Here is a 17817-nt window from a genome sequence, read left to right on the forward strand (position 1 = left end):
AGACACTGGTCATGACGAGGTGTTCCTCAAAACACCCCCTAGAGAATGCAGTTCGAAGTTCCCTTGAAAGGGAACCTAGATTAATAAATGCTGTAAAAGAAATAGATATTGTAGCAACTCATTTTAACGTATTGAGCCGTATTGTTACCAATTTATATTATAGTATTATATTTTAGTATTATATTATACATTTTTATATTTGAATAGTGTATATTATAGTGCTGGGTAGTAACTGACTACATAATATCTGGATCGCTTAAACAAGATTCCAGAAATTAAGTACTTTTGATTAGATTATTACATTTTAAAATAAACATAATCAGACAGTTACTTTTTTATTGATTACCTGATTACATATTATAGACACAATAGAAATACATCATTCACCATTAATAACAATGAAGTAATGTAATTTTCTTTCTCTTTAAGAAGACTATAGATTGTTCAATGATGTGCATGTAATCATTATTCTTTATCATCTGACACTAAATGATGGCTGACAGGATCAGGTGTGTATTCTCAGTACAGTCGGCCCTGTGGATTTGTATATATGCCGCACGCTGAGTGATTTCATTGGAGGTGGGGTGGGGGGTCTAAATGTTGCTAAATATGGCATCAGAGCAGCAGGGGAATCTGTCTGCGAGCCAACACTTCATTATTGGCTCTATGTTTGCTTGTGCATGTGTGTACCAACGAGGGCAGAGAATGACAAGTGTGTGCGCGTGTGTGTGTGTATTTCTCGGCAGAAAAGTATACTTGCCCTGGGTCCGGTGAGTAAAATGTCCATCATTTACATGAATGATCATGCCGCTCTCTGATTGGCTGCTCTCAGGTGGAGATGCTGATGATGTTTCACTGTCCCCTCGTGAGAGAGGGGGGCAGATAAAGGCTTGAGTCCACGAGCAGACCGTCTGATCACTGGAGTATCTCTCCTCCTCCCCTCCTCTTTTCTCACACGAAATAAGAGAAAGCGTCCTGTAGCGTGAAACCTGAGCATCTTTGTGTTGCTGTAAAGCCACAGAAGGTTCAGCAGCTCTTCTAAGACCACAAGGTAAGAAAATACTCTCGCTTGAGGACAGGGTGCGGGTTCAATAGTGCTGCTTCATTTAAAGCAGAATTAACTATGTAGTCTTAAACTAGAACGGGAGCTTTTTGTCTTTGATGCATTTTTCAATGTGTAGATGTTCATCTGTTGTTAAACTCTCACTAGTTGCTCTTAGGGGAGGCTATTTAACCCATTCTGGCATAATATGAATCTATATTTGGATGTAACTGAAGACATAGTTGAGGAACTATATTTAGAAACCTATAAAAGTTTGGTGTACGGTTATACTGAAAAGCCCTTTAGGTTGGTTTTTAAGTGCAGAAGGTTTGATAACCAAATGGTCCTATTTTATTTAACAAAATAGCCTATCAGCCCACATGGGCAATATAAAATGTAAATGATTCCTGGCTCTTATAGGAAGAAGAAACTACATAGGATTGAAAGTGCATTATTTTAACCGCAGCCTCTGGGTTTGAATAGTTGTAGTGGTACCATGTCTGCCCCAGTCAAGAGGACTCAGTGGGATGAAGACCCGACTCTGTTTCGTAAGGATCATGGCCTTTCCAAGAAAGTGTTGCTCAACTGCTGTCTGGTCAGGTGGATCATCTCCTGGGCTTCCCCCAACAAAAAAGGTAAATCCCATGAGTAAGCATCGCTGTAGTACCTTTAAAAATGCGGATATGAATTTTAGTCCATATGCATTAAATTCTGTTTTAGCGAAGGTCTGATGGAGCTACGTTAGATAAAATAAAGGTTCTTGATTGGTGTTGATGGTTACATAAAGATTCTTTAACATCCACTGACCATTCCACAAATGGTTCTTTATAGTGGATAATGGTTCTTTAGAGGAGCCAAAAATGTTATGTCCTTGATATAAAATCCAATTTTTGAAATCTTTATTTTGAAGAGTGTAATGGATTTTCTTAATGCTTTTAAGTAATGTACTTTATGCACAATGCAGTGCTTAAAGTAAACTTGGACCACAAAACCAGAATTAAGTGTAAACTTTTTGAAATTGAGATTTATATATAATCTGAAAATGGAATACATACACTTTCCACTGATGTTTGGTTTGTTAGGATCAGACAATATTTGGCTGAGATAAAACTACTGGAAAATCTGAAATCTAAAGGTGCAAAATAATCAAAATATTGAAAAAAACACCTTTGAAGTTGTCCAAGGTAAGTTCTTAGAATTGTATATTACTAATCATAAATTAAGTTTTGATATATTTACGGTAGGCAATTTACTAAATATCTTCATGGAAAATGATCTTTACTTAATATCTAAATGATTTTTGGCATAAAAGAAAAATCGATAATTTTCAGCCATTCAATTTATTTTGGCTATTCCTGTAAATATGCCTGTGCTGCTTATGACTGCTTTTGTGCTCCAGGGTCACATATGGTAGCTGAAGCTTTAAGTTATTTTAAAGAGCAATTTCATCAAAAAATGAAAGTTTTGCCATTATTTACTCACCCTCGTGTCATTTCAAACCTCTGTGGCTTTCTTCTTCTGAGAAACATACAAATATATTTTGAGAAAATTCTGTTTTTGGACAATTGAAACAATTTGGTTAACAACATTCTTTAGAATATCATTTTTTGTGTTCTGCTAAAAAAAAAAAAGTCATACAGATTTAGAACGACGTGGATGAGTAAATGATGGCGTTAAAATAGTGAATATTTTGCAACATAATAACAAGCATGTCAGCATATGCTGTTACACCGAATACACAAAATAATGATCTTTAAAACAGCATCATATGACCCCTTTAAAATTGTGAAGATTTTGCACCATTTTTTTCTCAGTCCTATAGGCCTACCCATATTTTTTTAAATTGTATCTGGCTTTTTATCAGTTTAGCAAAAAAGAACAAGAGCTTGTGTTACCATTGATGTCCAAAAACCCACATTCCACAGAAGAAAGTAAGTCATACATGTTTGGAACGACACAGGGATGAATAAATGTTGACACAATGTTTTTTGGGTGATCTTTCCCTTTAATAAAGAGGCTATTCTACCTTTGTAGTAGTATAATTTTTCATATTCGCTGGGAATCTAAGACATTTTTGCTTCCTCTGCTTATTAAAGTCAAGCCACTTGACACATTGGTGTCTAATCTGCTGAAAGAGGGACCTCGGGTAGTAATGCTGGTCTGATTCTTGATCATTTTACTGCGTTCGGTGTTTCGACTGATCACACTTTATGGTCTCATGTGAAGTGAAAGACATAATAAATCATTGCATTACAGTAAAGGGTTTTCCAGTTGTAAATGTACAGTTTCTCGTTTGTTAAATGGCTGAATCGTGTTTGTGGTGTGGTTTGCTTTAGATCTCACTGCGTTGGTTGGTTTAAGTGGATTCTTTCAATCTTAGTCCTGTTCATACAGTGTGAAATGATGTAAGAAATAGCAAAATGTAGCTTGAAACTGCCAAGTGAGTGTTGCTAGCTCAAAAAAAAGACCATTCTGGCAAAGTCCGCGGAAACTGTAATGGAAACGATACTAATGAAAGTAAAGCAGATGCTGAGGGAATGTGGTGGTGGTTCAAAAAGATCTCTGAAATTCTCAAGAGAGGGTAATTCAGCATGGCATAAAAAGAAATCGCATGCTGTATATAGATTTGTGGTTCATTCCGAGCTGTGGCTCACATGATGTGTGTTTATGTTTGTGTGATGGAGTCCCAGCCTGTGTTTGTATGTGTATATGTATTTGTGTCTCTGTTCATAAGACAGTTATTAACTAAGGCGCTGTGTGCTGTAATCACACGGGCTCAGGAACCAGCTGGGCCCTTCCTAGTGTCAGGTGCTGCTGTCAGTGTCCAGCCTCGCTGAATGGACAAACTCAATGGGTTTATTTGGCTGCTTCAACACTGGCCTGTCTCAGTGCAACATAATCTGCTTTGACTTTATAATTACATTCAGAAGCATAACCTTCAAGACGGATTAAACTGAAACAGCAGAAAACTGCATTAGTAAAAGTGATACATGGCATCAGAACTGTCTTCTGGATGCTATATCTGCAATGCAGCCAAATGACGCTGTATTTTATGAAGCTGCGTAATTGCAAGGCACAGAAATTTTATGGACGTTTCATAGTCTCAGTGAATATTTTATTCACTGTATGGCTGTGGTTCAGTTGCTGATGTCCTTTATATTTTGTTAATTAACCCATTGCTTCATTATTATTTCAGTTCAGATATTGTAATTATAGTATTCTGTTGCATAATTAACATATATTAACCAAAAAAAAAAAAAAAACTAGACAGAAAGTTGTCATGAAATATAAATGATTTAATGAATGCAATGTAATAGGACCAGTGTTGGGTATAGTTACTTTGGAAAGTAGTTAGTTAGGTTACAACGTTACCATCAATTAAAAGTAATCAGTTATGATACAGCGTTACCTATTCATAAAAGTAACGCGTTAGAGTACTCATGCGTTACCAAAAATTAAAAGCAGTTCGCAGCGGCTCACACATGACAGACACAGCCCCGGCCCCTTTAAATGCACCTAGAAGTCGTGACTCCCGACAATGAATAACGTCAGTCATCCGACTAAATTAACACTGCAGGATAACAATAACAGGAAAGACAGTCAGCAATAGGCTATTCCACATGGCGTTTTATTTATTTATTATCACAGAACATATTATTAATCAAAATTCGCACCTAACTTTACCCAGCCCGGGTAGCCTAGGCTACTGTATATTATGAGCACCACTAGATAACTCCTGATTTTTCTTTAACTTTAAATAATGCAGTTATCAAAGTACAAGTATGCTTACTTGTAAACACAACCTTAAACAGGCTTGCAGATTTAAATCCATTTAGAAATGATGAACAATCAGCCAGCCAACGATCTAACAGAAATTAACAGCTGCCTGTCAAACAAAAATGAAAACAAACCGAATTAAATCCTTCATTGCCACACAGGCAAATGACAAATCGCTTAATAGCCGAACTAATTATTATTAAAGTGTCACTCACAGTCACAAGCCTAAATTCACTTTAACACAGTCCTCTTACATTTACTCTTCAATGTAGTGATTAAAACGTAGCGTTAAATTTGAGGTAGAATTTTTGGCGGTCGACAGAAGCTTTTCACCAAAGCAGAGTGTGCATTTTACTGTTATGTTCTTTTCTTTTTCGTTGACAAATTGAAAATAATGTGCGTACTTCCATAAACCAAACGCTGTCCTCTCTGCCATCTTGCCGGGAGTTCGGAAAAAAAAAAAACCCCACACACACAGGGTCAGGCGCAGGGCACAGACGCATCACAGCCATTGACTTTACGATCACAGAGCTTCGGCTCCGCTGATACATCCGCAGGTGGCACAGTAGACCTAGGCCTACTGTCTGACAAAAAGCAGGCTGCAGTCGGGATTTTCCTTTCCTTAAAATAACGGATTACTTTTTTTTTTTAAATAACGAAGTTACTGATTACTTACGCACGAAACTAACGCGTTAAGTTACAAATTTCAGGAAAAAAGTAATTAGAGTACTCTAACGCGTTACTTTGTAACGCGTTACCCACAACACTGAATAGGACATACTGTAAATACTTCATGCAAATGTTTATTTATTTAATTTTGACCTAAATATGTCCAAATCAAAATGCCATAACTCAATCTTCCGGTGAAAACGGTGGATTTCTCTCTGGTGGGTGTTGTTTGCAAGACTTAACCATTAACTATAAGCTCACATTAATTTGAGTACATCCGAAAACTTTAGAAATACCAAGACAGTGCTCTCAATACCATGAATGATATGATTAATTTTAGATATATATCAAACGGGCAGTCTTTGCTCTCATTGATATATTAATTATTTAATACTTTTGACTGAATAGCTTAGAAGAGTATTGATCGATAAATAATAATATCAATATAAATAATAGTGTTTAATGTTGGGGAAAGTTATGCATTACAATATTGCATTACTTTCTAAAAAAGTGTCTAATTATGTTCACGTCTGTACAGTAGAGGGAGCAGCTCAAGCAAATTGCATGAAGAATATGACACAGGAGAACAACATTCAGCACTTTTTTTTCCCTTTTTTTACATTTTTAAAGGTAACTAACATTGCTTTGTCTTACTTGGTCTCATTGTAAGTCATCCTTAAGTTCACTTGAAAGTTTGCTGAGCCCCTGATTGAGAACCACTGGTCTAAATACTTATGATTCAGTCTAAAATGAGTCATCATTGCAATTTAAAGCATCCATGGACCCTTAATGTGCTTAAAGACTGTGATAAATGTCCAGACCACTGGATGGGGCTGTGTCCATATGTTTCCTCATCCACTCAGCCAAACAACACTGACTAGACTTCAACAGAAGCTGAATGTCTTATAATAGAGCTGAAGGCTGATTCACCACAGGCTCCTGATTTGCTATAGTAATGTGCTGTGGATTTTAAACAGGATCTGTGGTTAACATTACTAGAAACAGTTATCTTTTGTTCTGCCAGATAAATTACAGTCACACCTCTACCAAGTTACGTTTCAATGACTGACGATTCATCAAGCCGATTCATTTACACTTTTTCACACTTTCACACTTTTTATATCAACTTGTTGGCAGCTTCCATAATTAATCTATGCTTGACTTGTAATCATCATTTACTCACTATCACGTTGTTTCAAACTCATAACAGCCATGAGAGTTGAAGAAGGCAACAACATGAGGAGTTTATTTTAATAAAATTGAATGTTTATATCAGTAGTACAATTCTAGGCTTTACTGTATTTTGAATTGAACTCTATTTGTTTTTTGTCCAGTAGGTGGCAATGATGGATTTATAACACAACTACAATTGACTTCCTGATTCTGTTGTGTTATCGTATTTGCTCAGACTTTGCAGTGGATAGAAAGTGTAAAAAAAGAGAGAAAATGTTTAATGTATGGATTGGCATAAAGTGAGTCATTCATCATCTACACCATCTGAAACACCTAGTTACAGTTTCTTAACATCCCCACAGCTTTCCATCGTTAATACGTCATTATGCAGAGTTGCAAACATTGCATTTGGTACCATATTAAACAAAAGTGGATTATTTTGTGAAGGCTCATTTGTAGTATGAAACATCTGAATACTTATAACCTCGCATGAATATGTACGAGACTGATTTGCAACTGGTTTTGCTTTAGGACCAGATTTTACATGACATTTTATAGATTTAATTTTATAAAAGTAAATAATAATAATAATAATAATAATAACAATAACAATGATAATAATAATAATAATAATAATAATAATAATAATAAATACAGTTTAAAAAATCCTATTAGTTAACGTCAGGTAATGTATCAGTAATATTATTTAAATGCAATTAAAAATATATAATAATTTCCCATTAGTTACTGCCAGGTGATGCATTACTACTGTAGCATTAAGTAACAATATGTATTGCTATATTTATTAATCTTTGCTAATGTTAATAAAAATAGCATTAGTTCATGTTAGGTCAGGTCCATTTAATAATGTTAACAGACAAAGCTTTTGATTTTAATATTTTTTATTTATTCATTGAATTTGTATCATTACTACTGCTCGTGAATTTTATTTATTTATTTAATTTATTTACTGCTCGTGAATGTAAGGTGGAATGGAACCTTACTGTAAAGTGTTACCAAACTAAGAATATAAAAAGAAAAGAAAATACAGATAATATTCATCCTAAATAAATTAACAATTATTTGTCCTGGTTAATATTGAAACTGAATTCTATGTTCTTTTTGTCATGTTATTTTTCCCTACTGTCCATGAGCAACGGTTGCAAGACTGAATTTAGACCCAAACTGGATTCACAACCAACCATTTCAAGCCCACTGGTGTGTCAGTTTGTGTATTAAAGTCTTGCTGTAACATGTGAGCAGATGTTCAGTGTTGTACTTTGGCCTGGGTTCATTATCAGTGTGGCGTGTCAGAGATTTTAACCATGATACGATCCAGGCGCCACTTGATGAATATCAGTATTTTTGTGCTCTCTCTGCTGTCTGTCTGATGCCCCATCCTCTCGAACCGCTCTTCATGTTGATGAATGGCCTCTGTGTACAGATTAAGCTCAGCAGCACAGAATGAATAAATGATGACGCCATGAATATGGAGATATCATCAACAGCCGCCGTCATTAGACTCCACTGACTTGGATAAAGTCAGCAATATTTCCAAGTAACATGCTTCATTAGTACTCTGTCCATTTGTTTGCTTCTGAAATACTGGACAAAAAGAATAGACATTACCTTACAATATGAATAACATCATCAAACACATAATTATCTTATCAGTGTAATAATTTGGCTAACCAATAAACATGAACTGTTGATGCATTAGAGCTTATCGGGCCACAGCTATAGCTTCACATATGCACATAAAAGTTTATAAAAGCTGTAAAAATAAAATAAAATGTTATTTTGGTCAACTCTAATGCAATTGTACAAGCAAACAGGAACTACTTACCTTTCATCTCAATGATTTTATTGACCACAGTGCAAAGTTAATGTAATTTACTCATAAGAAATAGTTTGAATTAACAACCAGTTCATCTCACTACTACTAGTACACTGATTGTTGGTGTACTTACATTTACATTTACATTCACTCATTTAGCAGACGCTTTTATCCAAAGCGACTTAGAAATGGGAACAGTGGAAGCAATCAAAAACAGCAAAAAGAGCAATGATGTAAAAGTGCTATAACAAGTCTCAGTTAGCTTAACACAGTACATGGGATTTTAAATAATATAATAAACAAAAAGAAAACAGATAGAATAGAAAAAGAATAGAGCAAGCTAGTGTTAGAGGTCTATATATATATATACTGTACAAAACTTAAAGTAAGAAATGTAGAAAATGTACTTGAACCTAAATGTAGGTAATAAAATTTACTTGAAGTCAAGTATATTTCTTATATATATATATATATATATATATATATATATATATATATATATATATATATATATATATATATATATATATATATATATATATATATATATATAAAAATTGACACTTAAAAGTCTATTTAGAAGACAACATGTTTTCATTGTTTTAACATAATATAAGGGACAGAAGCACACTAGCGTGTCAGCGTAATTAGCAGTGTAGTTTAAACTTAGCCTAGTGAACATTAGCTGCTGTCTGCAGGAAGACTTAGCTAATGAATTTTCCATTAGCTCCAGTTATCTCATATGGTGGCAGTTCACTCTCTGGAGGGGATGAAGTGGAGATGATGGATAGTATTAGCGGTTAACTGTGGCTGTTAGCCAAGCATTAGCCCTGAATGGGCAAGCTTTAAATTGGCCTGTTGACATAGTAGCCGGCTGATGGACAGAATGCTTTGTCTGTGTCATCTGATATGTTACACAACATGTCTTTAGAAAACTTAACACTGGGTTCATGCACATCTGTGTCCTGCTCACTTCTATAGTACCACGATCACAACTGAAATCACCACTGACCTTGACACTGGCCCTGTAAACATACTTTTATTTTGATATGTGCAAAATATGTATAACTAAATAATATGATAAAATAGAATACAGAAGTCAAAAGTTAGGAACAATTAAGATTTTTTTAATGCTTTTAAAATGTTTTATTATGTTCACCAGTGGTGCATTTATGCAATCAAAAACACAGCAAAAACAGTAAAATTGTGAAATAATATCTGTTTTTGCAGGATACTGTATGTTTTTTTTTTTTCAAATGTAATTAATCTCTGTTGTCAGTTATTGTTGCTAAGTAATAATGGTTCTTATTATTATCAATATTGAAAACCTATCTCTATAAAACTTATTTGAAAAATATTTCTTTGGAAATAATATGGTTATATTATATTTTATATATTTGAATTTTGCCATGATTTTTTTTTTCCAGAATGAGTAGAAAGTTAGAAAAATTATTTTGAGAGCAGTAGCCTATATAATGAATTTATTTGAAATATAAATCTTTTGTAACATTATACGTCTTTATTGTCTTTTGATCATATTAGTGTGTCATTGCTGAATACAAGTATTAATTTCTTTCTTTTTTTGGTGGTTTTAAATTGTACTTACACTTTTTTTGAGTTTCTTGTAGTGTATCACAATTTCCACAAAATAAAAATGTTTCCAACATTGATCATTATAAAATTTTTTACAGAGCATTGATTTCTGAAGGATCATGTGACACTGAAGACTGGAGAAATTATGCTGAGAATTCAGCTTTGCATGACAGGAATAAATTAGATTTTAAAATAAATTACAATAGAACATTTCTTTTTAAATTGTAATAATATTTCACAATATGTTTTACTGTATTGTTGATTAGAAAATTCTGTATTGCATAATGAAAAACTAAAATTAACCTCCAAAGCATTTTCATTCACTTACAGTGTTTATTTAAAAATGTTATCTTTGATAAATATTGGGAATGAAAATACTTTGGAGGCTATACACTATATTATAAATTTTACCACATTTCTATGTGCATTCCTCTCCAGCATTAAAGAAAAAAAAATAAAAATCTAGTTGTATTTACTCTAGTACCACCTTCACTACTGACCCAAAGCTTATTCCTCTGTCAAACTCATTCATCTGTCCTTCTGTAAGGAACCTACTTTAGCCATTTTTGTATTCCAGTGATGGCTCGACGATCTATAAATAGTAGGAGTGATTGAAATGGCATATGGTGAACCCTTGTAAGTTCCCTTGCCTGCAGGCAGAGATGACTTTCAGCATTAGAGGTGGCTTCACTTTGTAGTCACCTGTGCCTGTCATAATCTTCAATTACTGGCCCAGCGTCAGTTTCAGGCAGAGACCTGCTGTTCATGCACTCAACGCAAGACACAGAAACAATGCTAAGGTTTATACTGGAAAGGATGCAATTAAAAATGCATGCCAGATACTGAAATATTAATGACAAAGGATGTTTTTAGTCTGTCAATGATAGAGGCTAATAATTAAGTATTAGAGTCATGCCGTAATCTAAAATAAAACACTCAAGGTCAGTCTTTTGGATATTTTGGAGACTATGCACAGTTACACTTCTGAACTTGACAGATACTGTAATTTCCGTTGGCAGTCTTGTGGAAAAGTGCCAACACCTACCTCTGGACATAAGTGACAAGAACCTAGACTTCTACAGTCAGGGCCAAACTAAATCAGAAGTGCATGCCAGAAGCAGTCAATGTACTGTAGCACTGTCCAAAAATGCCAGAATAAACTAATATGATTCAGATGCAATGATGCTTTTAGATGGAAGCAATAAACCATCAAATGTTATTTACAGTAGGAACTTGAAGCTGAAGTTTTGGAGCAAAGTAAGAGTCATGTATTTAAAGAATCAAAATATGGCATGTCTGGCAACTGATGACAGCACTGTAGAGGCAAGCAAAAAACAAAACAAAAATATAGCAAACACGCATCTTCATTAAAGAATTATTCAGTGTGTCACAGTTGCATTGCTGTAAAAGCTCTTCAGCAGACTTCTTGACATATCAGTTCTCTCCTCCCAAACGGATGCAATTTCTGGTATTTAAGTCAGTACTCTCTCTCTGTTTCCTTTTTTTTTTTTTTTAGAAGTATGTTTCAGAAGAAAACTGTGAGCAAATAAGAAGAGACCATTTGAAAAGCTGGTAACAATTTACATAAAGCCTTTATGAAAATGCATTATAAAAGTAGTTTTAATGTATTAATTATGCTTTGTAATACATCTTTTAATGCATTTTAGAAACTCATAAATAATTGAAACCACATTATAACACTTATCAATTCATTCACACTTATCAATTCATTTGGTTCAGCAACAAAATCAGACGTCAGAAGACTATAGAGAACTGTTGAACTGTTGAAAGGATTATTGGTGCTCCCCTGCCCACCCTTGAAGAACTGTATACATCCAGAGTGAGGAAAAGGGCTCAGAAAATCACTCTGGATCCCTCACATCCAAGTCACCCCATCTTTGAACTTTTGCCATCAGTCAAGCACAAGAACAGTTTCTTCCCCCAGGCAGTCTACCTCACGAACAGTTAAATGTTCCCCACTTATACTTATACTTATGCAATAAAAATGTGCAATATTCTTATGTTTATTTGTTACCCCTCCATGCTAGTACATCCCTGCATCCTACTCAATCCTATTCCATTATCATTTATAGCACAATTGTTTATACACTTATTTATTTGCCTAATTTCTGTGTTTTTTTTTTTTTTTTTCTGTGTGTTGTTGTCTCTGTGTACTGGAAGATTATGTCACTAAAACAAATTACTTGTTTTTGCAAGCATACTGGCAATAAAGCTGAATGATTCTGATTCTGATTGATACACTATTAATTTCAGTTATAATTATTTCTGACAATAAATAATGTATTACAATGCATGTTATGAATAATGTTAATGCATTGCATTCTGTAAAGACCCTTTATAATGCATTACACATGAAGGCTTAAAAAAAGTGTTACCAAAAAGAAAATCAATATTGGGACTAATTTCGATATTGTAAATAATATAATTATTACATTTTTGGCCATATTTCCCAGTCCTAGTTATATTGCAGTACAAATAGCTGTAAATGTCAGGGCAGATAAGAGAAATACAGGTTTCAAGGAACAAAGTTTTTTCTTCTTCTTTTTTTATGTATTTTGCAATGACACTAGTAAAAGAAAACCATGCATCTTCAAGCAAAAACATTTTGCTAGATGTCAGGGCTTTCTGCTTTTGCAAATAGTATAATGTTTTTTTTTCTTTTCTGATGAGCCACATTCAGTTCATTACCTAAATTTGTTTATTCAAATGTCAAGCTGTTAACCCAAAGCAATATGACTAGACTATGAGAACTCAAACATGTTCTTTCAGTTATGTGTCGTTATGGAGTCAGTAAATGGAACGAGGAAATTGAAATAATAGTGTTTTACGCCTAAAGGAACCCGTTAGTTGAGATCTCCTGTTTATTAGGCTTTTTTAAGGGATGAGGGTTGCCAGGTTGGTGAAAGACTTTCTGATGTAATGAAATAGAACTTCTGAAAAGATTCCAGAAGCTCAATTTCCCCTTAATTAGTTTTCTTTTTATTTTAGGAGTGGTCAAACCAGTTTTTGAGGGCCTTTGTGTCAAAATATTTTATAAATTCAACACAACCACCAAATGTCACTGAACTGAAAAAAGAAAGATTATTATTTTTTTTTTTTTTAATTGTCCAAGCATTGAATTGCCTGGGCACTTTGATCTCTATTCTCTTTTAAGTGTTTGAAATGCCAAAGATGCCAGTGTAAAATATAATATATGACCGAGCTCTGGTGTTTTAAGTCACTTAAATTTGAGCTCTTTGTACCACTGTTTTTGAGAAGCTGGATTAAAATCTTGACATGCAATGTCATGTCCTTTGAATGTCTTTGAAAAAGAAAGCATTCATGCAGATTTTGCCTAATTGCACTGCGATCTGACATTCATATTTAAGTAAGGACAGACTCAAATAATTAAGCATCTCATTTTGTTTACCCTTGATTGCACGGCCTCATCAACACACTGCCTAATGGAGGATGGCTGTCTCCAGAGATGGAATAAACTGAGTTTATGAATGAATATGAGATTGTTTTGAGGTCTCAATCAGGGCTTTCTTCTTAAACAATGACTTTTTTATTCATCTGTGTTTTGAAAGAACCCATATTTCAATGCAACAAATAGCAGATTGCTTATATCTCTGACTTAGAAGAGAGCAGTACCTTCACATCACGGCTGTGATGGATGTATTCAAGCAATGGGTGTCGCTTCTGAATAATGCATCACGTTGGCTGTTAGCCTGCAATCAGTGAAATAAGAATATAGAGAGGAAAGCTGTTCACAAAGCCAGGCAGTGAGTGTGTGTGTGTGTGTGTGTGTGTGTGTGTGTGTGTGTGTGTGTGTGTGTGTGTGTGTGTGTGTGTGTGTGTGTGTGTTGGATTTTTCTATAGTGAGCGATCCAAAAGTGTCCATCTTTTACTGAGCTTGACACAGTCTGTAATCGAATTTTCAAGTGAGCTTTTTTTTTTTTACTTCTAGGAAAGATGTTTGCTTCATTGCATTAAAATGTTTGACTTTGATGCAAGGTCTGTGTGTATGTTTATGACCTTGCCATATATGGGTTTCAGGCATGATTCTGTAAAGCTTGCGCTAGCAGATTTAATCTCTGTTAGTTATAAATGCAACCTGGCTACTTTCCACTGGCTTGTTTTGAGTGTATTTTAAAATGTGTTCTCTCCGTGCCACATTATATTGTTGTTTGATGATGAGTTATTCATCTTGATGGCCACTGCTGCTGTTTTTTGAGCCAGTCGCTAAAGCTGTAAATGCACTGATAGCACTACGGTAACATGCACAGCCTTTCACTTACAGCTACCTTGAGCGATCATTTATGGCCCCAGGTATTCAGCTGTAGATAGCATTGCTGATTTCTGCAATGCGTCCTTCACACTGGTAAGGTCCGGATCAGGTCAGAGAGGCTCGGTTTACAGTAAGTGCAGCAAATCCCATCTCTACCAGCGCTGAAAATTTTACAGGCATTTGCCAACACTTTTGTAGAGAAATGATTTTAGCTTTGTAATGAGATTTATAATGAGATTTGTAATGAGAAGGTTTTGTAAACCTGTTTACAGAAACTTAAATGCCTCCATGTAGGTTTCTTTTGAGGGTTTAAATTAAAGTGAAGAAATTAGGAAATAGAGGTTAAGGGCATAAATATTGTAATTTTACTAATGCAATGTAAAATAATTTATATACTTAAAACATATAATGAATATTTTATAATACTTTTTTATGTTCACAAAAACTTAAAATAACCTCCAAGATAACAATGTTAGAGTTTAACTCTTGCCAGTGAACACAGAGATTAAGTTAAGATTAAGAAATTAAGACAATTAATATTTTTCCATTCATTTATTTAAGATTCTAGTCAAGGAAAATGTTTACGTGTTCAAGTAAAATGAGTTGGAGCCTATAATTTTTCTCCAAAGTGCACCAGATTGATGCATTTGACCAGTGTTGATTTCGTCAATGAAGACTAGAATAAAAAAAAAAAAATTGTTTACTAATTTATACATCCTAAAATGCATCCTATAGGCTACTGTCTTTTCCTTCAAAATGTGTGTCCTGTGTTTGGATTGCAATGGGATTAGGGGGGATCGCATATCATAAGCATTTTCGTCTCAAGATAAAGATTAAGACTATACAAATAAAACATTGTACAAATTATTGTTGTTGTTGTTATTAATAATAATAATAATAATAATAATAATTAAAATAGTGCTGTCAAATGATTAATCACGATTAATCACATCCAAAAAAAAAAAAGTTTTTGTTTACATAATATATGTGTGTGTACAGTGTATATTTATAACGTATATATAAATACACACACATGCATGTATATATTTTGAAACAATTTACATGTATTTACATGCATAAATGTATATTCAAATAATTATAATATATAAACATAACATATTTTTCTTGGATGTATACATGCATGTGTGTGTTTTTACATATTCATAATAAATATACACAGTTCACACACATATATCATGTGATATTTTGAATGTGATTAATCGTTTGACAGCACTAATACATTTATTATTTCTTAAAAACTGAAAAGGAGGACTCTTAATTTTCTCAAAAGTATTCTCAAAGATTTATGCATTTAACCAGGTTTATGCATTTAACTTTAAAATATTTAACATTTTCTTCTAGGGTGCATGTTGTAAAGTCCACTCAAAATATTCTTAAAAAATCCACAACAAAGATATTTATGAGCAATTCTTCTCATAAACTGAACATATAATGTCCAACAGATCTCCTCGCTGACTGTTTCCAGTCGGCTTCAGTTGTGGCATACATTTCACATGAGTAAGCTGAAATGAAATAATAAGATGTCTCTCCTGCTAAAGAACCATTCTAGGAAACATTGGGGACCCTAAAGTCTATTTGCTGTAAGTGTGTGCAGCTGGTCGTTTAGTTTCCTGAGGGAGGATTGCTCTTGTGTTTAGGCTCAGCTTAGACTCTGGTTTGAGTGAATGTAGGTCGTCTGACAGCTCCAGACCTTTTTCAGAGGTTCAGCTAAACAAACCAGGCCATGGAAAAACTGTGTCGGCACCATTCAGCCTTTTACTGTAGATAATACATGTTCTGTTTGGACAGATAAGTCTGTTTCAGTTGATACAGCTGAAAAGTGAAAGGGATTGTGCAGATCTTCTTTTAGGCTGAAGGAGGTTTGAACAATTTAAGGAATGGTTTAACCCTACATGAGAAACGTCTCGTGTTGATCTAAACCTTTAAGATTGGATTTGTCTGTTGAACACAAAATGCATTAAGTCCAGCTCACTCTTTTCCATAAATCCAAACTATTCCTGTCTGAAAGTGGATTTTCCTAGTTTACGTTTCGTTTTGCAGACTGGTCTAGAAGTCTTATCTCCCTACAGCTGTTTGACACAACCCTGTTGTCTTGAGCAGACGGGAACCAGTTTCCATTGGTTTTAACCCACATTTAGTTCGTAATATGGCAGTTCTGATGGAAAAGAAAACAATCATGGCAGAAACTTGCATTTAATCGCCTCACTGTTCTTGGGTAATACTCATAGCTCAAGTTAAACCGAGGTGATTAAGTTTGTTTTATCACAAAGTACTTGAATGTTGTTGTTAGAAATGTTCTGTGCTGATTACTGTAGTATATACTGAGCTCAACCAGACCTCCTCTGTAGACAAATATAACAGTGAGGGCTAATGTATTGTATAGTATTTAACAGTATTATATAGTGTACACAGCTTGTAAATGTGTTTTGTTTAAATGACTGTATATATTTTGCTGCTCATTAACCCCTTACTAGTAACCCCCCTTTTTTGGCATGGAGACCGAAATTACATACCCAAAATAAAAAGGTTTCTGCTCATGATTCTTTCTGACTAGATATATAATCAAACTTTGTTCACAAAGCTGACACTTTAAAGTTTACTGTTCAGGAATCAGAATCACTCAGACTGTTATGATAATAGAGATATATAAGCTCAAACATAAAAACAAAAATAAAAATATAAAAAACATATGTTTTAAATGTATTTAAAAAATTGTTGATGTAGGATATGAGTTTGAAAACACAGTGTAGCTAAGGCCACAAGTCTTCCAAACCTTCATAAAAAATTTCATAATCGAATCTGTAAAACGGTGAATTTTATGAAATATTTTCTAAGGCCATTTCATGTGTGTTTTTAGAGAAGGCTAATCAGATTGATTTATGGCCCTTGTCATCTCTGTGAGATCTCACATGTAAACTCTCCTGTGTATTTTGTGTTTGTTTGGCTGTGAAAACTGCCCGATTAATCCCTATCTGTTATTCCATTGTTCTCACCAAACGAGTCTTTCACACCTCCGCCAGGTATGACACATTATCCGCATTATTCTTTTATCATTATTCTTTTGTTTTTATTCCACCTTTATTAGCCTTGATTGTGGTTTTTCAGGCTTTACAAAGACACAAAGCAGCAATCTCACTTCAGTCTCTGTTTGCATTTAGCCCTTATTTATCAAAAGTCTTACTATAAAAATACAACAAAACATTTTCTTACGACCTTACGTGAATTATTGAGACAAAAATGCATTATGAAGAAGAAAAGCACCTGCTATTAGTAGCATTGGTGCTAACGTTAGCATCAATCTACATCTGACAATTTATGAAATTATTAGTACACTTTTACTAAAAACTCACTTTAAACCCCGATCGAGTGTTTATAATAATTTCCTTTAGCGATCAGGGGTGGAATTTGGTCGTT

General features: G+C 34.2%; 1 protein-coding gene across 3 annotated transcripts in view; it reads left to right on the forward strand.

Moving 5' to 3' along the window:
• kcnip4a (potassium voltage-gated channel interacting protein 4a) overlaps positions 1–17817 on the forward strand; it is a 167284-nt gene that overhangs the window by 24460 nt on the left and 125007 nt on the right. The window contains exons 1-2 of one of the 3 annotated variants that reach the window (XM_026268333.1): positions 593–1051; positions 1526–1677. The exons of the other annotated variants lie outside the window; for them this stretch is intronic. Coding sequence (XP_026124118.1) covers positions 1539–1677 — 139 coding nt within the window. The 5' untranslated portion in view covers positions 593–1051; positions 1526–1538. Of the gene's footprint in view, positions 1–592; positions 1052–1525; positions 1678–17817 lie in introns of those variants that run through there. 3 annotated transcript variants of the gene reach the window in all.

This window comes from Carassius auratus, chromosome 7 (genome assembly GCF_003368295.1).
Source record: "Carassius auratus strain Wakin chromosome 7, ASM336829v1, whole genome shotgun sequence".
NCBI classification, from domain to species: domain Eukaryota; kingdom Metazoa; phylum Chordata; class Actinopteri; order Cypriniformes; family Cyprinidae; genus Carassius; species Carassius auratus.